The sequence below is a fragment of the Gasterosteus aculeatus genome, chromosome 14 (assembly GCF_964276395.1).
Source record: "Gasterosteus aculeatus chromosome 14, fGasAcu3.hap1.1, whole genome shotgun sequence".
NCBI classification, from domain to species: Eukaryota; Metazoa; Chordata; class Actinopteri; order Perciformes; family Gasterosteidae; genus Gasterosteus; species Gasterosteus aculeatus.
Window position 1 is genome coordinate 9,697,974 of NC_135702.1, and position 23,437 is coordinate 9,721,410.

Consider the following 23,437-nt stretch of genomic DNA (forward strand, 5'->3'; position numbering starts at 1 on the left):
GTATCTTTCTCCAGCGTTTTGGTTATAATATAAAACGTCTGCAAAACTGAGGACATTGAAGATGTCAATGCCGATTCAACGGGCTCGTAACATTTGAAATAGGTAGCCGAACTAACCTCCTCTGGTTTTAGATCTACAGAAAACTATAACAGGACACACGGTGCCTGCCAGCGAACCAGTGAGATGAATCCACGGGACTGTCAGTTGCAACAGGCCAAAAAAAAATTCTGATTTAGATTTTGTAAGAAAATTGGGATGTTTACAAAATGTTCACAGTTGTCAATGGTAAAAAAAAGAAGAAAAAAAACATCCCTCATATGGTCTCACTAATGTGCTGTTAAGGTATGCATGAATTTGAAATAAGACCTTTCATAAAATACAGTCAGGGAATACGACAGCTAGTTTGTACTTAAAAAATGCTCCAAAAATAAAAACAAATGCAGCCTAAAAAAATCTCTTTGAACACAAGTGTTTGCTTCTACCTCTGAGTCAGCTGCACTGAGGTGCGAGATCATTTGAGGGGAGAGGGGGGGGGAGTGGGGGGGATTCATAATACCTCAAAAGAAGCAGATTCATTGACGATCGAGGCCCTGAGAGCCACCACAACGCCGCCCTCGTAGTCCCCCCGGCACCACCTTGACCTTTTCTAACCGCGTGTGCTCCCAACGGCCCCCGAGGGCCCGCCGGTGGTCACGAGCCATGCGCGCTCCAGACAGTGATTACAATACAACACAATGCATCAGTGCGTGAAGAGTATCTACTGTCCCTGTATTGATTTCCTGCGAGCTGTGGGAGCGTTTAGTAAAATTCTCCGGTGGGCTACGGGGCTCATCCTCTCGTCCCTGGACAATCAGATTGGCTCATCTCCACCAGAGATGACACTTATTCCTGTCCTCGTTTCTCAAATATCTAAAACAAAGATGACGAAGGATTAGATCGAGTTTCTGTTTTTATTATTTGCCTCTCAGTTGCCGGCTGCTACTGTTGGATCTGGTGATGAGCATGATCTTAGGCTTTGTGTCGACTCTGTCGACTTGAAGAAAGACAGTCAACCAAGTGCTCGCCACACACAGTATCAAGTGTTTGATACTTTCTTTTAAGAACCTCTCTTTCATATTTTGATTTTTAAATATAACTTCTGACTCTGGAAAAATCCTTTAGGAAAAAAAGTCAACAAATTAGCGTCTACGGTGTTTATTTTGTAGATGGTGGTTCCACTGTGCAGTTACCCTTCATTAATAATTCAGGACTTTTCAGTTCATCAAATCGTCAGGGGGCGTAATGGTAAAAAAAATAAAAAAAATAAGGATCAGGTCAAATTTCGTGACTAGTAACAGCCATGACTGAATGGCAGAGCTAATGAGATGCAGATCCGCTTGTTCCCTTTGGCTGTGGGCCTCAAAGTGTGACAACAGATAGGGTTTAACTCACAGTGAAAGTAACGTTGTGCACTGACACTATGTCCATGTTTTTCTGATGACTAATGGGCCGTGAAAGGAAAACCTTGATGTAAAAAAAACCTTTTTTAAGGTCGTTCACAGGTTCTTCAGGACTTGCAAGTACATGACATACAGTAAGCATCCATTTTGATGGCAGTGAGTCTAAAGCCTTGAGAAAATAATTGAATTAATTGTAAAATGTACGACTAAAGTTACTGCTCTTGAGCCACAATAGACCTCTGGCTAAGAACTGCTTTTTGTATTTGAAAATTCAAACGATTGTATAGAAATGTGTCTTTTTTATTTTTATGCAAGCCTGATTTCTTATGGACGCCTTTGCTGCAGTACTGTCAAGCCTTTCTCTGCCTCTCGACTTCTAATCAGGTCCCCACTTCTCCCTCATCAGAGTTAGGCTGATTCAGATTGTTGCATTGTGGGTTATTTTATGACGATGGGGTTGTCTAAGATATCTTTTTACTTTCACATTCAGTTTCATTTGTTTCCGACAGTAGCGGTAACTTCCCACAGTGGAAGGTTCAACCTATTTCTTTTATTTTGAAATGGTTTAATAAATATTTCCGCCTAGTTTGGATTACAGGCCAATGTAAATGTACCATCGTCTTCTTAATACCTACAGGATTTAACACCGTCGATATGATTCTCTTCTCCAACATATGTTCCCTTCAACCTCTCCAGTTGGAGCAGTGACACCAGCCAGCCAGTCTCTCCAAACCTTCCTCTCTGCCTACAAATAAATATGAGAACCGGGAAGAAACCTGCATGCATTCGAGCACGCCGCCACACACCTAAATAAACAAACTGCTCCCTGGTTCAGTTTATTAGATTGGTGTATCCGGACAAGGTTAATACAAATTCTGGCCCTTCTGTGACCCCTTGCTGACCTGGACCCTTACCTCTGCTCGCTTGCCTCATTAATCTGTCAAGTAAATAGAAACCTCTCCTCCTCGCCCTCTGGATGGGGGAGGAAGGAGGAAGGAGGGCAAGCCGCTCCTTATTTTGCTGTTCCATACTTTTCTCTTCATTCTTTTATTTAAAACAAAAGTTCGAGAGCAAATAGTTGTCTGAGGTTGTATCCTGAGGATGTCTGGCCACTTCTCGCCTACACGCAGGCACGCGCAAAAAGTAGAACTCTGAGTTTAGAATGATTATTTCCCTTAAAAAACTGAATACATCGAGGCCAAACTGCATTTAGCCGATATAAGATATTTAGCTATTATTAGACACAGTGTGACTTCTTGCATTAGTCTCACTCTGTTAGGGTTCCAAATAACAAGTAAACAATTTCATAGACTGTGAAATGTCCCAGAGAGCCTGGAGGGACGCCGTTGTTTTGCTTGATGGGTCCGACCTTGACAAAGTTGTTTAATTTGCAACATGATAAAGAACAGCGAGAAAAAGCATTTACTCGTGAAGATAAAACCAGCAAGTGATTGCTATTCATGTAATTTGTGTTCACCGTTGTCACAATACCAAAATTGTGACGCCGATACAAAACTAAGCATGAATATCATGATACTCAATAGTAACGATAAAATAACAGAATTCAATACAATACCACAAGTACGATACGATACTTGTATATTTATCTATAATAGTAACAAACCAGCTGTTCCTGCCCAGCTTTTTGGACTTAACAAATGACACTATTTGTATTAGTCTAGAGTAAGATTTCATTAAGACTACATGGTGATTAAACGTGACTATGTAACGTAGCCAAAGTACTTTCACATTTCACGTCTTTTTTTCCAACAAGACGAGGACGGTGGGGAAGAGCATGTGCACGTGAAGCCCTCCTGCTCTCTAACGTTATTAATATCCATACACAGTGCTACATAATATGTGATTAACTGGTTATTAAAATGTCACCATTTTCTTTCCATTGACCAATCAACCAACTAAATATGTGCAACTCTACAATCCGAGCAGCATGTTTACATTTTCTCTGAATGTCAATGTGCTGGAAATCCTTCGTCCCTGCAGAACCTCGAATAGGAAATACACCTCAAAGTCTGCTCTGAAGCATTAACAAGAGGCAGGTATCCAGCCGATGATTCGTTAGAAGATGAAGTGGATCAGAGGGTTTCAGCTGAGGGTCCCAAGGCCAATGGGCCGGCCTTATCAAACACAACCAGGCTCCATGGCCAATCTCCAACTGTGTGCGTCTCTACCAGTGCTGGCAATGCAGTACAAGTTTGATTGAGGAACTTTGTTAGGAGGCAAGAGATACTTTGTCTACCTTTTTGCTTTGCAGGCTCACTTCCTAAACGCTTAAATTCAAACAAGTGAGGAGAGTTTGGGCTGCTCAGACAGAAACAATATTGTTGTTGCTTGCCGATATGATATTGGACTCTTTTTATAAATGTAGCCCTGAACACAACAACACAATAACCGGCTAACATCCAAAGATTTGAATCCCTGGTTGATTTCCAGTGGACTTTATCCCCATGATTAGCCAAAGAACAGAGGCCTGATCTGCCTCAGACGGATCAATCAAGTGTGTTTTATTTCATCCAGGTCAGGGATGTGACACAACCCACTGAGCTTATCTAATGTGTGCTGTAAGGGAGGAAGGCTGCATGGAGGAAAAGGGAATCTGTATCACTGAGTAGGAGGATGTGGAATGAATCATTCTCTCCGAGATTAAATTCATCATATTTCATCTTTGGCATTACGTCCATTTTGATATCCGTTAATGACGACAGGTTGGGAGGAATAAATATGACTTGTGTTTTTGTTTGGATCATGTTGGAGTATAAACTAAGAGAGCTTCTATGGGTCATTTATGGTTGCATAAAGCATGAGGAGGCGTAGCAACACATGGACTCACATGCCACTCATGCAAATTAAATTATTCACGATCAATGTTGCCAATCCATCAAGTAATCACACAGTTGCCTGCCGTAGACGACTGAGGAAATCTTTTTTAATTTAAGCGAGACAGTGAGATGGGAGCATTCCAGCGATGCATTAGTGGCCCTCCGGGGAAACAAAGGAAAATAAGATGTCTGGGTGATTGCTTAAAAGGATTACGATACGTGTTGTAATATTTTTCCATATCAAATTGTATGCTGCCACCTGTACCTGTTGTGATAACAAAACATTGAAGAAAACTGCAGTTCGCAAACACACTAATTAGACCACCCGGGAGCGTGATGGCTCCATCTCCCTTATCCATCATCTACAACATTGTTCTTTCAAAAGACCATTCAGACGTTCAAGGACACACTGGAAAGTACATGCAGGCACAAACAAGCGCACATGCACGCACGCACGCACGCGCGCACGCACACACGCACAATATCTGTATTCTGTCTGCTAGAGCTTTTGAACCACTGTTAATTAAACAGATTACAACACAGAGCTAATCACAACCTCTTCAAGGCCCGAACTAATGGCAGTCTATTCTTTCATTTCACACTTAATCAAATACATACAAATAAGTGCACGTGTGCGTGCACCCAGATTTGCCCAACAGGCAGGTCATTAACATCCGTAGCTCTACACATGGAGAGTTCCTCTATTGGAATCGGATTGCACTGAAGGGACCTTTTGGATTTTAACTGGGGTTTAAAATGCAGTGCCACTGGTCCTGCGCTGTCCGGCCATTGATTGTATGTTGTCGTTCAGCTCGGCGCAATCAGAAAGAACAGCACGAGGCCCTCGGACCTCACCGTGAACCAAGGAGGACTGAGCATCGAACTGCCGTCCTGTTCAATCTTCACTCCACATCGTTCTGTCAATTTATTCCCGGCCGTGACGACTCTCCGGCATGGAGGGTAGATGCCTTATGGACACATATTCTCTAGCCCTAAACGATGTGCATGCGCATCCCCTCACAGTTCATGGGGTCAAACGTCTGCACCGAGTGAGCAGACCGGTGCTTTTTCAAATCGACCCACGTGTACGTGTTCATGTTTACGCTGTGAATCTGTGGCCAAATTTTACATATTCACACATTAGACGCGCAGCTGACATGTGCAACATATTCCCCATATCCAATGAAGGATGACACTTTTGCTTATGATAAAAAAACTCATATCTGAATAACTTGATTCCACTATTTTCTAAAGACAGGTTTTCCATAAGAGAAGCCACATAATAACTGTCTAGCATTTCATATGAAGGCTGGAAAAACTGAGGGCAACCATTCATTGTAATGGGAAGAAGACGTGATGAAAGCAGGAGAATATTGCGCCCCATACAAGGCCTCCAGCTATTATTACCATATCGCGAGAACAATCAATCAAATTGGGTTAAAATGTACATTCTGTTTCAGAGCTACTCAGAAATGTATAATGGAATCATGAATACAGCACAGCTTCTATATGCAGCACAAAGTGGATTGTTCACACTCCTGAGGCCCAAGGTAACCTTCTGTCTAATTGAATACAGAATGCAATGTAGGAACCAACACCCCTCCGTGTATTAATTCATCCATGTTCACATTCTGCTTGTTCGAAAACCTATTCTGCTTTGATAACAATGTTTTTTTTGTTAGTTTTCCAATGTAACTGGACATTCCAACGTTCCAAATTCCACCATGGAACACAGGAACCAAATAAGGATCTTTATTCCACTTCCGCTTTTATAGTGCCGGATGTTGTTGCAAATTCAAGAGTTACAGGAAATGAGGTGAGGACAAGGACGAGACAAATGCAATTACGGGATTTTTTTATGCAAAGCGGCGTTTCCCCAACTGTTGTGGCCGAAAAGAAACTGACTCTGTTGAAGGACTTTAGTCGCAATTAACGATTCTGAATAAGGAAACTAGTATCTACTTGCATATTTACTAGATTTGTAGATAATTAATTCAGAGATAGTTTAACGGTTTAAAGGTGCAGAAAACTACGACCGGGTTGAAAATGCATCCCTACGAGAGAGTTGACACCGGCGAGGGCTGACCAGCCTCGGACACTAAGCGAAGATGAAAAAATATTTATCATTTATGCAAAAAAAGATGGTGTTATTAGCCTGATAATTACATCACATTTTGTAGCGTTCCTGCCACAGAAACCGCCACACAACTTCATTTTGAAGACGGTGATAAGCAAGTGTTTTTTTTTGGATGCTTTGAAGACCACCACAGCCAGAACACCCATTGAGGTTTTGAAAAACCTATTTTGCATGATACGGATTGCACGACGAGTAAATGACAGACAATGCACCTCAATTAAGTTAATAAGAAAAGTGATCAAGGAAGTTATTAGGAACACACACACAGCATTAATGTCTGCGTAAATGTTCGCGGTAGACCATTCACCATCAATCACGTTGACTCGCCGCGAAGCTAAAGACCCCCATAACTATGACAGATGATATGTGCCGGACTGGAAGGGGAGGTTTGCATGGATGCTCGTCAGCAGCAGTTATAACAAACTATAATCTTTATGGACTATTTCAATTGGAAATCGTGGCTTTCTTCTTCCCCCGGCACACTGCACGGTATGCTAATCACTTCAGTCTCAAACAAGCACGGGGTTTCCATTCCCGCTCATTAATGCTCGCTTCCCCTGTTTCACAGAAAGACTCTCAGAGGCTCATGTCACCTCCCTCAGCAGATGGCTGTGGCAAACGCAGAATGACAGGCCTCAATTTCACTGATGCTTAAAATATGACTTCACTAACGTGCCAGAGAACAATTTGAATCTTTTAACCTATTTTCTCACTGCAGCTCGCGGTTTCCTCATCAAGGGCTCGGCTCACCTCGACTTTACGTGCAAGATTTGTTTCCTGAAGCCAAACCCTATAATACAATCGTCACCGCGGCTGGAATATGTGGAAACATGGCGAAGCGTAAGCATACGGTGTCGGCCCCCGGAAAAGATAATTCCATTCATCCTGCCCGTTGTCACTCAGAACTCAGGTGCTGTCTTTAGATAGCGCCACTAAGAGCTTTGGTTTTTTTTCGAGGCTTGCTTCATCGAAGGTGTTGTAAGGCTCGTCTCGTCAGTCTTTTTGGAGCACGGTTTACTCACAGCGGGGTACCTCTCTGGCAACAGCAGACAAGTTGAATGTGGCGGCATGTTTCCACGATCACGGTCGGCTTTGAAGGGTGGGAAAGATGCTGGAGGGATGTGTTTGTTTTATTTGTTTGTTTGTGTGTCTCGGAGATAATGTATGTACGCAGACAGACTGAGTCTCAGTTCATATTTACATGACTGAATTTTTCTCACCATTGTGGCCGACACGTCAGTCAAGCGTTTCTGTAGAAGTAACTACGGCAACAGTAGGTCGGAAATGGGAACAATTTTTAACACGTCAGAGTTGAATGCCGTTTCATTAAAGGAAATACTAGCACAACGAAACAAAGCCATATACTGAATGAGTCTTCTTCTTTGCAATACGGTTGTCACATAAAAATAAATCAAATCAGTCTTATTTTAGAACATTCAACACAATGTTGTGTTACATCCTACATTTTTTAAATTCTGTTTCATTGAGAATCTCCGAATCAGTAAATGTTTCTCGACACGCTTACAGGCTGATCATCCAGCTTCTTGCTCTCATCAGCCAGATGTCGTTTTTTACCTTGCTTTGTAATAAAGAATAGAGAAATCCAATACTTATGTCAAATAAATGACTAAATTGATGTAAAAGGAGGAAATTCACTCGGGAGAAGCACGAGTGAGTGTCCCTCACAGTCCAAATGATTATTGATTTAAGTCTTCATAATGAAGCTTGCATGTTTGGTCGGTTAATAGACTGATTCAGTTACAATTACAGTTACAATTATTATAGTAAATCAGTATTCTTTTTTTTCAGCTAAGCAAATTAATCTTTGTCTTATATACTCTAATAAACGCCTTTGGTGTGTTGGTGTGATTTTTCTTTGGTATTGGTGTGATTTTGTTTTTTTCTATTGACAAATTGCTGTAAAGATTAATTGAGAAAACAATTGGCAGATGAATTAGCAAGTTCTACTTCTACATGTACAAAACAAGTTATGAAAGCCATCTTTTTTTTTGCAGCCTGGCAGAGAGACGAAAAACTCCCTCCCTCCATATTTTAATTTTTCCACTCGGCAGTGCCACTGCTCCCTTTTGTGTGCCGCGTGCTAATTATTGCCCAAGCTCTGCAGCTCCGTAACCATCGTCCAGTCGTGTTTAAACAGCGGCAAACACAACATATTTTAGGTTCCTTGCCTGAAAAGGGCTCATGTTAGTCACACGCTTGACTGCTCTTGAAGTGAACCCGCCTCTCTGTGCATGTGTTAATTTGAGCGACTGGGCAGATTGAGAAATGTTGTCCATTAGATGTGGTTTATTTTGATTAGTTGTTAGATGCCACGCTTCGCCCACTGCAATTACAAATCGAAGTCCCTTTGCTGCTTGAACAAGTTGCTGATTGACACGCTGATTATTGCGCCACAGAATTGCCGCTGTGGTTTGAATTACTTTATTAGTTTTCTTTTTTTCCCCGACTCGTCCTTGAGCAACACACTTAATCCCAACATTGCTCCCGCAGCTGTGACGACGGTGTGTGGATGTTAGTTAGTGATGGGCAGGTGGCACCTGGTAGCTGCTGTTATCGGCGTATGAATGGGTGTGAATGGTAATGATGTTTGATGAAATTGCACTTTCTTGTTTCTTGTTCTTCTGCGTTTGTAGCCAGTTTGTAGTTAATACAGCAGCTGTATTTTGACGCAACCGTAGGATATTTAGAGCGGCTAGACTGAGGAAATGAAAGCGTGATTAATAGCTGCTGGACTAGAAGACTTCAATAACGGGCAGGAGTCATATTCTGGTTTTGTCGGTGTTGGTGGAGATGGTCTTTGGTTTTTTTGGCGGCTTCTAGGAAATTGTGTTGTAAGCGAAGTGGAATCAAGAATAGAATGTCCTTAACATTTGTTTTTACAGGGATTGGATAAGAGGGTAGTTTGATCAAAATTAATCAATATTTCTAAAAATGGGCTTGGGTTAGTTTTTTTTTTAGTAGTTGTATGAATGGTTTTCTAAGAAGTTTACTCATTATTAAATATAGACCTTTGGATTGTGATTATTACCACTAATCAAACCACAGAAGTAGGCAGTTCTAACCGCTTCAATCATTTTATATGAAGGTGGTCAAGTTGAATTGACCTTCGTTTGGCCTTTCTATCTTCATACTTTGTTGTCTGATGTGATCATTGATCCAAGGATTGTGTTTAACTGGTGAAGACCTGGAAGTGAATGGTGCAGAGGAGCCGAGGCTCATTTACCGGACTAGAAAAGTAACTGCAAGTGGATCACACATTTGTGGATTATTGTAGTAGAAATGCATCAAAAACTACTGTAATAATGATTGGATCGATTAAAGACTAAACCCATCTTTAATAGCTGCGTTCAGGAGATTATATCTGGTTTAACAGAGCTCCACTAGAGGGGGGCCCTCCACAGGTTTAAGCTAGCTCAGTGTGAAATAAGGCCTTCCAGGTTGAGGGATGTAAATGGATCATTAAGGATGAAAGATTTATGAGACGTGGACTGATGGTTTAAATGATCAAAGGCACCTGGAATGGGGGGCTTAGCTCAAGCAGAAATATTAAATCGGGCTATAATCAAATTACTTCATGTACTGTATACATAGGTAATGGTTAGCAACTCGGTCCTAAGCTCACTTGCCATTTGGCCCGATGTGGCCAACTCGCATAGACTTGTGACTTGTGTGTAAGTGTTACACCCCTGAAGTGCGACCGTCCTGTGGAGTGGCACGAAGCACCCACCTGCCACGGTCCTGTGCTTTTGTTCAGTTTGTTCCATTTTGTCCTTCCTGCCGTTGTGTGTTTCCCGCCGGTGGGATTACCTTCCCAGCTCCTGATTGGTCAGCTGCACCACACCGGTGTACCTCAGCCATGTCCCCCCCCGTCTCTTGGTCAGGTTGTCTTTGTTCCGTTGCACTTGGATTGGTTCCCCTGTAGTTTGTCATAACGATTCCTTCAGCCAGGTGCTGTGTCTCTTTTTTTTCTTTTTTTATATAGTTTTTGGCTCTGTCGGCTTTTGTATTTGACATCCCGCCGTAATCCGTAAAGCTTTACTAGATATCGGTTTTGTCTCGGTAAAACGTCATTTTCTGGTTTGACAACAGCACCCTTGATTCCTCCTCCTCCATCATCACCCCACCCTCTTCACTTGCATCAGCATGTGCAGACACAAAGGCCGTGTGTCCGTGGATCCCTGACCGCCTGTGCATTCCCATGCTTAATTATCCCAACAGCTGAGTGTTCAAGACTACTTGAATTCGCTCTTATTAGGCCATTATGAGGTCACTCTGCGGTAACGGCGAGGACACAGTGAACTGGATGATGAAGGACAACTCGGAGCATTTAAAGGGTCCCCATACGGTTTCATAATAGAGCGGGTGCTATTGTCTGATGACCATTGGGGCACCTTTGAGATCGCATCAGTCAACCTAATACCAGCCTGGAGACTTGCTCTCCGTAACGCACGGTCTCACAATGACGTGTTATATTTTGCATGAGGAGAAACAGACATTTCCAGCAGGGTTTGGATCACGTCTGAGTATAAGATTCCTTACCTGCGTGCATCTTTGGTCACACTGACGCGCAATGCTAAAAAAATACAAAACATTCCTCGAGATGACTGACGTGATGATTACGTACACAAGTCATGTCAGCATGGTAATTAACGCCCGAGCACCTAAGGGTGTAAAGAACCCATTTCCATGCAGGCGTTCACACATACTGTCGCTACACCAATGATTCATAATATTGAGTTTGCTTTTCATAATGAACTAAGCTGCAGAGGGAGAGAAAAGGGTCCACACAACAAACAAACACATATATTTTACGTCGTTAATGTTTTATAGTCTAATTGACGCACCCAGAGAGACTACACAGTGGCCTCCCGTTCTTTCTGCTTCAGTTTAATTAATTGTCCGGAATGTGTCTTACTGTAATAGGGAAGAAAGTGCATCTTTACACCGAGATACAATACCTGTAAGTCCACAGTCAGCCATTGTACCTCAGCCCATTTGTTCCGCGGCTGTGACTTTAGTCACTAAGCCGGTTGGAGTCTCTCACAGAATTGGCTGTAATGTCGCACTTTCTACCACGAGGCAGAAGAGAGCCATTCTGTTCCCGGTGTTTATCTTTCAGCTTCTGGCACTGATGCTGCTTTAATGGTCGGCAAAGTGAGCTTCAATTGACATGAAGAGAATTTTAATGTTTTAAGGGCACTTGTATTTTTAAACTCCTTTTGGCTTTCATCTCCACGTATTTCCATTACCCCGATTCATATTCCGGATAATGAAGATCTTTTTGCACTTAGCCCGACCGAGGGGAAATCTCCAGCCCACTGGACAGCAGTAGAATAAAATGAGTGTTAACTTGTTAAGGGCGAGATGGAGAAAGTATGTAAGAAGAAAAAATCCTTCCAGGGAGCCAAAAGATAAAGATAAATTTAGGAAATCACTTTCAACACTCTCAGACATATACAATTTCAACAGATCTTTCTCCGTTGTATCCTCCAAACCAGCCTAATCTTACAAGATGTATCTCTTTTTCAGTTTTAGTCTGGAAAAGATCTACAGAGAATCGACAAAGACCTCCAAATGAGAGCTTGACCAATCAGACAGCTGCAATAGATACCAAGAAGCAAAAGCAAGACGGCAACGTTGTTTCGGGGCTAGTAATATAAAAGACTTTCAGTGGACAATGTAAGAATCCAGACAGCTAATTCTGTTGCAGTTTTGTAAGTGTGTTCGTGCAGTAAGTCGACTTAACGAGGATTCTGAAACTCACCCTTTGATTGTTTCGTTCGTGCGAGCATGTTTTTAATATTTCAGTAAAATAGGAAAGCGGGGGGACTACTGCTCTTTCTGTAACCATTTAACCTCTTCAAAGGGATTTTCTAAATCAAAGTTTCGTCTTCTGATATTCTTCACATTTTGCAACGACCGAGCTTTTGTAATTCCATTTTATGTTTGTCTAGCTGATGAAACCTAAAATCAGAGGTCAGAGCCGGTGTTGTTTTATCATTTCAGTGCTTGAAAGTAATTTGTCAAGCACAGCATTGCAGGACACGTTACCAGCTTCAACATGCATGACCTTGATTTGAGCCGTACTGTATAATTCAATGTCTCTGCTCCTCAGCACGTCTGTGAGAGGGACGCATCAAATGACAGATGACTTGTCATTTATCACCGTCGTCAACTTGGCACTCAGAGGGAAATAACAGCCCGGCCTGGGTGTGTCACTTCCTGTGTGCACCTACTTTGTCTTTACACAAAACCGCTTAGCTGTCAAGTTGAATGTCAAATAATAGTACGCAATTGCGCGCTCAACAACATCGTTTAACAGCCTAATGTTGTCTGCAATCTCACACACACACACACACACACACACACACACATCAGCGCACATGCAAACGTGAGTTCACTTTGTCATGATCAGAAAAATGCAAATATTTTCTCATACTTTGTAATGTTACGCCTTAAATGTAGGTGATCAACTGACGGCCCAAATGCTGGAAACTGTCAAATTAGTCTGGAAACTAGATAATAATCAGGCTACACACTTTGCTCTGTTCACTCTGGGCCACTGAAACATCGCAGTCTTTAATCTAACTTATTAAAACTCTAATAAAAACATAGTTGGATTATTATATTACATTTCTGCCAACAGATCCATCAAAATCTCACCCCCTGCTGCTTAAGTGCAGGCAAGTGGGAAACACGCTGTTCCTTAAACAAAGCATTTTTTTGTGAATTCACTTGGGAGTGCCTGAGGAGTTTTTGTGGCTGGCGGTGCCAAGCATCGACTGCTTCAGATGCCGAGTCATGTTCTCTTTCATGCCCACTCTTTGCAATCACTCTCTACTGACACCTGTCAGGGAAATGAAGTGCGCTGCTGCTTTCTGGTTGTTCATCGGCTTGTGTCCATATTTCATTCACACGTTGATTGCTTCTGAGAAGAATGGAGGAGGAAGTACCTTTGGCTGAAGCTGTTCTCCTTCCTCCGACAGTGGAGGGTCACGACCCTGTGACCTTCACTTCTGACGTCCTGACTCACCGTCCACACGACGGGGTTGCTGGCTCTGGCTCCCAGAAACGCCACCCCGTCCTTCAGCTTGACCCTGAAACACACAGACGTGCGCAGGTTAGAAGAAATTACATTAGATACTGGAACTGTATCGCAAATTCAGTTTCCGCGCTTCATAAACTTCCCGGCCTCTTTTATTCTCTCTCTCTTTCTTTCACCCTCTCTCTATCTCCCCCTGACACAAACAAACGTCAAAGGCAGATATGAAACGAGGTTGGTTTTAAGTTTCTCAAGGTCTGAAAACAAACTTGAAACACTCATGCTCTCTCTAGCACACATAGGACGTTAAATTATCCACTGAAAATAAATATATTTTGGAACGATGGTGACGGATAAATATGCTTTGCTAAAATAAAAGCACTAGCTTTTATTTTTTATTGATGTTATTGCGAGATGATATACGCGTGCTAGAATTTTTTTTTTTTATTGTTATAAAATAAATTTGGTTGAGAAAGGGAACTTTAAATTTCAGGCCCTCATCCACTTTGAATATTCATAAATTCAAATTAGAAATACAAATATATGGGATATCGCCCAAAATAATCACTAGTTTGGCGGGTTCCAAAATAGTCCTTGGTGAAGATGTGTTGAGCCACCACGAGTACGTTTTCAGGACTCTCCACAACTTACTGGAGCAATAAATACACAGGCAGCAAACTGCAGTACAGACACACAGTCACACGCGGGGCTTTGCCAGGACCCAGATCTCTGCAGCCGTCAGGCCCCCTCTGCCCCTCTGCCCCTCTATCACGTCCATTAGTCCCGGTCACAGTCTGTGGGAAACCATACAGGTGGAGAAGAACCATAACCTCCCTCTCTTCCAGTGAACTGACACGCTGTTACTTTCTTTCTTCCTCCTCCTCCTCCTCCTCCTCCTCTGTCACTTGCAATTACAAGGAAGTGTGTGTGAGCAGCTTACAGTGCCTTCTTCTCCAACATTACAAATTGCTGTCGTCTGAACCACTGCCACAAACGCCGCAGAATATGTGTATTTTGTGGTGGGAAATTATTGCACGGAGATCTGAAGTAAAACACCAATAGCACAAAGAGAAGTGAGAAAGAAAAAAAAAAGCAAGCATTTCCATTCAGTCACACATGAAGGGTAATTCGTCCCGGCATCAATCTAATTGGAGACTGTCCTCGTTCTAGAACTGCGAAAAACTGTAGAAGATGAATAGAAGAACCCCCCCCCCCCCATTAACGGTGGGATAATGACATGACAAACCATGCAGCGGCCCTTAGAAGAGAGCAGTCAGTACACCTTCAGTGTTTCCCCCCAGTCTTCTTTGATCCTTGATGAGGCGGCGATAACTGGCCTCGCGTCGGCCCGCCGCTTCTCACGTGTGAAGATAAAAGTCCGCCGGTGTGGAACACGCAGACAATAACCAGGAGGAGGCGACTGATTGGTGTCTGCCCTCCTGTTTCCCAGTCCTCACCGCAGCCTCGGTAATTACTGCACATTGACAAACTGACAGTGGGCTATCCGGGCCAGTGGATAATCAAATAATATGAACTGGAGTCTATACGGTGTCGCATTAATGAAATATGGAATCCCAATTAGAGGGGGCAGGAGGGGTGGGTTTAGGTTCCATGATTTTGCATCGTTGCTTAATTTGGATTGTCATTTAATGGTTTCACATATTTTATGAGAAAAAATAGTCCATACTAATTAACAAATGCATACACGAGCTTGTGGAAATATATATGGGGCTTCTACTGAGGTCCAATAACTGTATTTGGCACAGAGACTAATAAAATGTCTTCATAGATGGGTTGATCAATATAGTTGATAAATAATGAAGCCCTGCTTAACTGCAGTATGGCCATGTTCCATGCGCTGTATTCTAAATGAATAACTCTTTCTCTGTGTCTTCCTTCCCTCCTTCCTTCCTTCATCCTTCTCACTCTATTTTTCTCACACACCTTACAGAGAAACCTAAAAATGTATGCGTTCTCTAGCCAACAAGTAAGTAGTTTAAATTACCAAGTGGCATGATGTAAATGAGATTGGTTTGGCTAATATGATTTCTGGTGAGGAGGGAGGAAGCAATAAAGGAAAGCTATTCGAAAGGAGTCCCCTTTCGCATGCATCAGCACATGAAGCCGCCTCATTAATCCCATGAAAACCCGCATCATTGGGATGAGTATTTACAGATGAGATGAAGTTGTCAGAAATGTTTTTCAGCGCTCCCCTGATTGATGCTCGGGAATAAAACCCCTGGAAAGCCCCCCCGCCCGAACTACACCTCACCACACCACACACACTTGCATTCTGGCCTCCCTCGCGTGTGCTGCGTGCAATACTAATGCACACAAAAGAAATAACTGCATTACCCATGTGAAAACCGACCACTTATTGTGAGCAGATATGGGCTTCGAAAGGAACGTCGACATGTTAATTTCTCTATCACTCCTGCGTGGGTGTGCAGACTATGGTGATGTTGTTGGGGTGAACCATAGGTCAAATATGTCCATCCGACCAACATCAGCCCAACAATAACTGGCATTTCGTTTTGTATTTACGGAGGTCTGTCTTTCTGTGTACACACTTATTTTGCATGTACAGGAAAACAAATTAAGAACTTAATGTTTTTGACAAAGGAAATGAAGCGTGCTTTTCCTTTTTAAAACCAAATTTCAGGCAACCTTTATGATTAAATGGACTCTGGTGGATAAAAGGACAGAGGAAGAAGCATTTAGGAGAGGAGTCGCAGTGAGGCCGTTATGCTCAGCAGTCTAGAGCAAGAACTTTTAAGTTTTAGTTCTTTGCTTTATTCTGGTCTTGTATTTCAAACAAACTGATATGCTAATGTCGTCCTTAAGAAGCCATTTCAAAGGTTCCGTCCCCCACTAAACGGATCATTATTTTCTACAAAGGAAACCAGGAAACTTGATGAAGTTAGTATACACAAACACATAGGGGTCTTTGTCATATCGGACACAATGTCACATTGGCAGAGAGCAGGTAGGTGGACAAAGGAAACCTTTGGTGGAGGCAAATGAAAGCCAGAACTATCGCTCTGATATCTGCTCAGCCACAAAGGACACAACCCTGGGCTCCTACATCACAGAGAAGCTCCTGCAAAGGACGAGCCAGATAGAGAAAAGTTGTAATACAGATGAATCACTGCACATTCGTTTCCAACCCTGCCGCCAGGTTCTGTGGTACAATTAACCAAAACCAATGACAAATTGGTCAGATGGTGAATCTGAAACACACGCTCATTTGTATTCAGGCACATTTTCCAATTTTCTTTCAAAACTGTTTGCCGCAGGCGGACAAAATTGGCAAAATTACATTGAGCCAGTTGAGTTGTCCCGCGTCCTTAAATGATCAAACACCTGCAGCTAAAAACAGTTATGAAATAAACACGCTGCTTTGAACCCCGGCTTTATCTGGGCATCTTTCCTGCCCCTCTATCGCTCTTGCCGAGAACCAAAATGATCTCCATCACCTCTAGGTAAAATTAAATTAGATAGTAGCCAATGACAGGTGAACCGAGCTGGGATGCTCCGAGTCAATTAGCTGAGTAATAGCTGTCGGTTGGATGTTTTTAAGGGTGAGCAGACACAGTCAGATGCAGAGATAAAAAAAAGAGAGCTAATTCAATTAATGAGTTTGATGCTGTTCTTCCCATTATCAGAGCTAGTTAAAAGTGCTGGCGCGTGGCAACGCTGCAAACCGAGGACAAGATGAACACAATCAGATAAAGAGGGCTCGCCAGACAAAGCTCCTCTCCCCCGATGCCTTCTGCTGCGGCGGCGCTCTCTGTGTCACCCTTTTGTCTCACTTTCACCATGTCTCTTATCCTATCTACCCTTGTCTGTCTCTATCGGTTGTCTCTGAAACACTCCCTTGCTTCCCTCCAGTATTTCTCCCATTAACGCTCTATATCCTTCACCCAAGCTTCAGGTCTGGCCTTTTAAAAAAATGTTATTTTGAATAGGAGGACATGGATCCTGCCCATTGTTTGTTGGTCAATTTAGGTCAATTGAGTTAAATATCTTATTTCAGTGTGTAAAGCTACGTCGGGTAATTAGACCTAAGCGTCTCAATTAAGTATAGAGAGTCCAAGCGAGCGTTAGGGTGCAGAATTTAAAAATCTGTCTTGCTTGGTATTTTTCTTACATCTGTAATTAAGACTTATGGCGTAAAAATAACTTAAAAGCAACTAGGGCAGTGGCCAATTAAGGGGAATGGGGCGTCGCCCAACCTGGAACGCCCTCCTTGAGCCCCCCAAAAAAGAGGTGAAAATATAGCATTGCATTATAAAAATTCTCAATCAGGAATCAGGAAACATTTATTGCCAAAATATGTCAAACATACAAGGAATTTGTCTTGGCGGTGCGTGACAGTAGACAGTGTGACAATAGACAACAAGACAGCAGTGCACAAGTAATAAAATAAAATGAAATGCCAATGCAATGGGTTAGTAGAATAAGGCTATGGGTTGGTATAAAATAAGAATAAAGTTAAAGTTAAAAACTAAAAATATTTGAAATTGTAAGAAATTGCAGTTAAAGTGACATGTGCAGTATGAAGGGGAGTGACCGGTGGAGTGTTATAGTCAGTCAGTGGGGGACCGGGCTCTGTTGATGAGCCCGACTGCCGACGGGAAGAAACTGTTCGTGTGGCGGGAGGTCTTAGTCCTGATGGACCTCAGCCTCCTGCCAAATGGAAGGGGCACAAAAAGTTTTTGTCCGGGGTGAGAGGGGTCGGTCACGATCTTTTTAGCTCGCTTCAGAGACCTGGAAGCGAGCAAGTCCTGCAGGGACGGCAGATTGCAGCCGATCACCCTCTCTGCAGAGCGGATGACACGCTGCAGCCTGCCCTTGTTCTTGGCTGTGGCTGCAGCGTACCAGACGGTGATGGAGGAGCAGAGGACGGACTCGATAATGGCCGTGTAGAAGTGGACCATCATCGTCTTTGGCAGGTTGAGTTTCTTCAGCTGCCTCAGGAAGAACAGCCTCTGCTGAGCCTTCTTGGTGATGGAGCTGATGTTCAGCTCCCACTTGAGGTCCTGGGTGATGATGGAGCCCAGGAAACGGAAGGAATCCACAATAGTGATGGGGGAGTCACACAGGGTGATGGGGGAGGGTGGGGCTCTGTTCCTCCGGAAATCAACAACCATCTCCACTGTCTTTAGAGCGTTGAGCTCCAGGTAGTTCTGACTGCACCGGAGACCAGATGGTCAGACTCCCACCTGTAGGCGGACTCATCACCACCAGAAATCAGTCCAATGACGGTAGTGTCATCCGCAAACTTCGGGAGCTTGACGGACTGGTGACTGGAGGTGCAGTTGTTGGTGAACAGGGAGAAGAGCAGAGGGGAAAGAACGCAGCCTTGGGGGGAACCGGTGCTGATGGTCCAAGAGGCTGAGACATGTTTCCCCAGCTTCACGTGCTGCTTCTTGTCAGACAGGAAGTCTGTGATCCACTTGCAGGTGGAGTCGTTGGGAGTTGGGACAGTTTGTCCTGCAGCAGAGACGGGATGATGGTGTTGAAGGCAGAGCTGAAGTCCACCAACAGGATCCTGGCGTAGGTTCCTGGGAAGTCCAGATGCTGGAGGATGTAGTGGAGGGCCATGTTGACAGCGTCGTCCACAGACCTGTTGGCTCTGTAGGCAAACTTCAGGGGGTCCAGGAGGGGGTCGGTGAGGGACTTCAGGTGGGTCAGGACTAGCCGTTCAAAAGACTTCATGACTACAGAGGTCAGGGCGACGGGCCTGTAGTCATTGAGTCCTGTGATCCTGGGCTTTTTAAAATATGATATAGCTCAAAATGTATGCTTTTCCCGTCATACGCACGTCCTCTGCATGCACATTGTAGCTGCGCTGGGGGAAAGCTCAACATTGCCGGCAGAAGGAAGCAGTTTTCAGCCAATTGCTGATCAAATAAAAAAACGTCCAACATACAATTTCGCCAATCAGCATCCCTTAATAGACTCAGCCTGGGTCAACATTGGTTTTGCCCCAGGCTTGTGCGTTCTCATTAAAGCTGGTTATTATTACACCAAATTGCATGAGTGACAAAAATAAAATGGTCAAAAAAAAGTTTTATTTACTGCTTCTTTTTCCATTTTGGAATAAATATAAAATACCTACTCAACTGCAAAGAATAGGATTTTGATACCTTAATTGTTTTTGCATTAAATCATCATGGGATGTTTGCTGAAATTGATTCGATTGTCCTACCTAAAGGGTAAGTCAGTTGCTTCAACTGGATTCTTAACAATTACATTTTGTATTTTGAACATTCATGGTCCTTAGATGATCTGCACCGCATGTCGTGGCGCAGGGGTTAAAGAAGCTGTGCTGGGAAGCACAAGGTTGTTGGTTCGTTTCCAGGCTGCCCCATGTTCCATGTCGAAGTGTCCCTGAGCAAGACACCTAACCCCTAATTGCTCCCCAGGCAAAAATGTGAAAAAAAGGCCATGGGTTTAAAGTGTAATGTAAGTCGCTTTGGATAAAAGCGTCTGCTAAATGACCTGTAATGTAATGTAATGTAATGATGAAGTTGACCGACTCGGGTGACCATTCCTCAAGCACCATCCGCAGGTTGACTTTGGTAGCTGTTCGAGGAATTTTGACAGAAATTGGTGAAGAAGTTCATGTTTATTTTTTTACATAAGCAGTTACCTTTGACCTTATCCAAACAGTTTTGGATAAGCTGTTTCTCTAACAACGAGCTTTGCCGACTAACAGAGCAGCTAGCCTGGCTGCGTTACGCATTTAGTACCACTAAAGCTTTAGTATTACTCCCTTTTTTTCTGGTTGCCCTTTTTAAGCCTCATTACTATGCATGCTTGAAACATAATCAATACATAAATCTGTGAATATTGAGCCTTCAGAACAACCTGCGAAGGCGGGTGACGGACAAGCCAATACTACAATCCAGTATAATAACCATGGAAAATACTTAATCGTCTTCTAACTATCTGTACTTTTCCCAACTGGTTCAAAATAGAAGTTGAAAACAGTTTATCCCCTTTCAGCTAGAAAAAGGAGGATTGTGGGAGCATCTCCAAGCAGGCCTTCACCCACACCCCCTAATTTCCTCATGATGTTCTTGGCAAAGTGCTGTTGCCTTGCATAAGCGATCCGCCCCATTCACTTTACCCTTCTGAAATGTCAATTTTCCTTCCTACCGTCATTGACCGGCTATCATCTCACCATTATTTGTAAATCAATATTTGCGCAATCCAAACCTGAAGGGTGAATCGGGTTTTCAAGCCGTGAACGGTAAAAAGCTCCCCGTCTATCAAGGGACAAAGATGATCAAGGGGAGTACTACTTGAAGTGCCTCGGAGTCATTTCAATCCCCAGTTGATTATATTGAGTGCCACCTAATTGAGGATATGCTGACTGTCACCAAACACGAGGCATGTTTACAATCATGTAGCCATGCGAGGAGCCCTCGGTTCTCTCCAAGAAAAGCGCAGGCTTTGCTTTGCTTTTTACTCCGAGAGGAGAGCAGAGAACTTGATTGCCGTCAGCCAAATCCTCTCTTCATCTACATCTGAATGCCTGAAAAAAAACACACCAGGCACGGCGACCGCCTCGTCTCACATCTTTTCTCGCAGTATTTTTTTAATTAAAGGGAATAGCAGACAGATGGCTGACATATGTAGCGTGGACCTGAGGTCTGGGAACAAACTCCTGCCTTTTAAGAAAGAAGAAGAAGTAAGTCAGTGGAGAGCAGCCGACTTCAAATGAGAGGAGGTTCAAAATGCGAGCTGGCCATCGCCTCGTGACATGAACGAATCCATGACAGATCAAGAGCAATCACATGGGCGGCAGGACTAAGAAATGAATCTGAGTTGAATTCAGAGAAGCCCCTGAGATTCTGAGGACGGGAGTATTCCATTTCAAAAACAGGGCAAGGTTTCATACGGTACGTCTTATGTACATCTCTGAGGAAATCACTATTTTGCTGTCAATAAAAAAAAAGGGAAAGAATAATCTAGAGTCACAATGATGAGCCGTCCGCGTGTTTTTCACTCACCTGGTGAGGAGAGCAGAGCGGTAAACAACACGGATAACCCAATGTGTGACTGAGAAAATGAAAAAAAATGTTAATTTGGTAGCTGGATAACTAATTTGTCCTTCATTAGTGTTGAGCTATAGGAACGCTTTCACATTAAAGACCAACAAATGATTCCTGCCTCAACCACATTTTTAATGAACATACTGTATTTTACAACTGATGCTAATGGCGTCCTTAAAACATAATTTTGTAAGCAAAATAGTGCTATAATATTATGATATGTTGAGCCCAGTTCTGCATGACTTCTGGTTTGGGGAAGTTATCATGGAGCGGGTGCAAAATGTAAAAAAAGGGCTTTATTTACTTAATAACTGAAAGAACAGGAAGCTGAGAAGAAAGGAAAGGAAACTGTGGCTCATAAAGAATGACATTTACCGAAGCCAATAGCTCTGAGAGGTCAATGACTTTGTATTTTCTATTCTGTCCCGAGCTTCTGTTATCTCATGTCACGTTATATTCAAGCCTATTTACAAAAGTGGAGGGGGGGGGGGGGGGGAGCTGTCAAAGAACATTGCAACAAATGATACAAGCGATTCTAATTAAAGCAACAGGCTGGTTGTGGGCGAGTATTGACTGAAATATCAAAGAGCTCGGCGCGTGTGTGCAGCGACTGTATACAAAGCAGGCCAGCGGGATGACGACACCGAGGGGTGTTACTGCGCAACACCCGCTGTGGCCTCGAGCCGGACCCCTTCAGTAAGTCACGGCCCGCCTCCCGTCACGGCTCGAGACTCAAAATGCCAAAAGTTCAAGAACATCGCCCATCTGTCCACCCTCACATGCAGCACATTTCAACCCTTATTTGACTTTTTTTGACATTTGCAGCAGAAGCACGGGATATTTAGATGAACAGCGTTTTTTTCTTTTTTTATAATTACCGGGATCGACGCCAAGCGGCGTACAAGAAAAAAAAATGTCCAATGTCTTATTTGCTTTAATGCTGGATTTCAGGAACTCGCTACAACTCCTGCTGCCGTAGATTAGCTGAAGAAATGAGGTCATGTTGTAGCAGACAGAGACTTGATCCCTGTGGCTGCCGTTTCAATGGAAGCCGTGCCAGTTGAACGGAGGAAACAGGGCAAACACATACCGACTATGCTCCCAGTAAAACCTATTTGACACAAGGTTGCATGCAGGGGATAAAAATTATACTTTGCATAGGATTTGTTTGGCTGGGTGGATGATCCAGGACTCATCCAATATTTGGATGGACGCAGACGGGGGGCCAAGCGGTATAATCTGAGGATGTAGTGAGGCAGATTATGGCGAGTTGGTAAATCAGCTGTAGAAAGGGTTACACAGATTAAGACTGTGTTAACGTGACTGGGCGCACGCAGTATTTGCCCCCGACGACCCTGATCATCCGAGGTCTAAGGAACACGACACCGTGGTGTTTTTTTCCTTATTGTATTTTGCAATTCCCTGCATCTCGTGTCCCTGGGTTAACTTCACCTGCTCCCGCTATGTGCATTTTTTTTAACACCCTCTGTGGCCCAATCCCCATCCCCACCCTTCCGGTCTCCCAGACTTTGGGGCGTGCTCCCGCTGACTCCGTGAGGGTTTAGTTCTGTCCCATTGTCAAATCGCTGAGCGTTTGAGGGCTCTCTCGTCCAGATATTTTGAGCCCTTTATGATCCGTTTCCGTAAATCAGCATTAGATGCTGACTTAGCCCAAAGGAATTAAACCATAGGTCATTGTAATGTGACGATGAAAACGAGATAACCAGTGAAAGCATTGGGGCGTTTAAAAAAAGCAAAGAAAAAGGACCGGACACCTGTGTTCAGGCTTTCATATTAGAATGTATACATTTAAAACATGGAGGAATAAAGAGTGAGAAAGAAAGAAAACACATGAAATCAGATGCTATTTATTATGTTATTCCTAAAATATTGCA

General features: G+C 43.2%; 1 protein-coding gene across 1 annotated transcript in view; it reads right to left on the bottom strand.

The window, feature by feature from the left end:
• LOC120832061 (transmembrane protein 132C) overlaps positions 1-23,437 on the bottom strand; it is a 106,179-nt gene that overhangs the window by 33,663 nt on the left and 49,079 nt on the right. Inside the window, exon 4 of the mRNA XM_040198084.2 lies at positions 13,388-13,531. Within this exon, the coding sequence (XP_040054018.2) occupies positions 13,388-13,531 (144 nt within the window). The remainder of the gene's footprint in view (positions 1-13,387; positions 13,532-23,437) is intronic.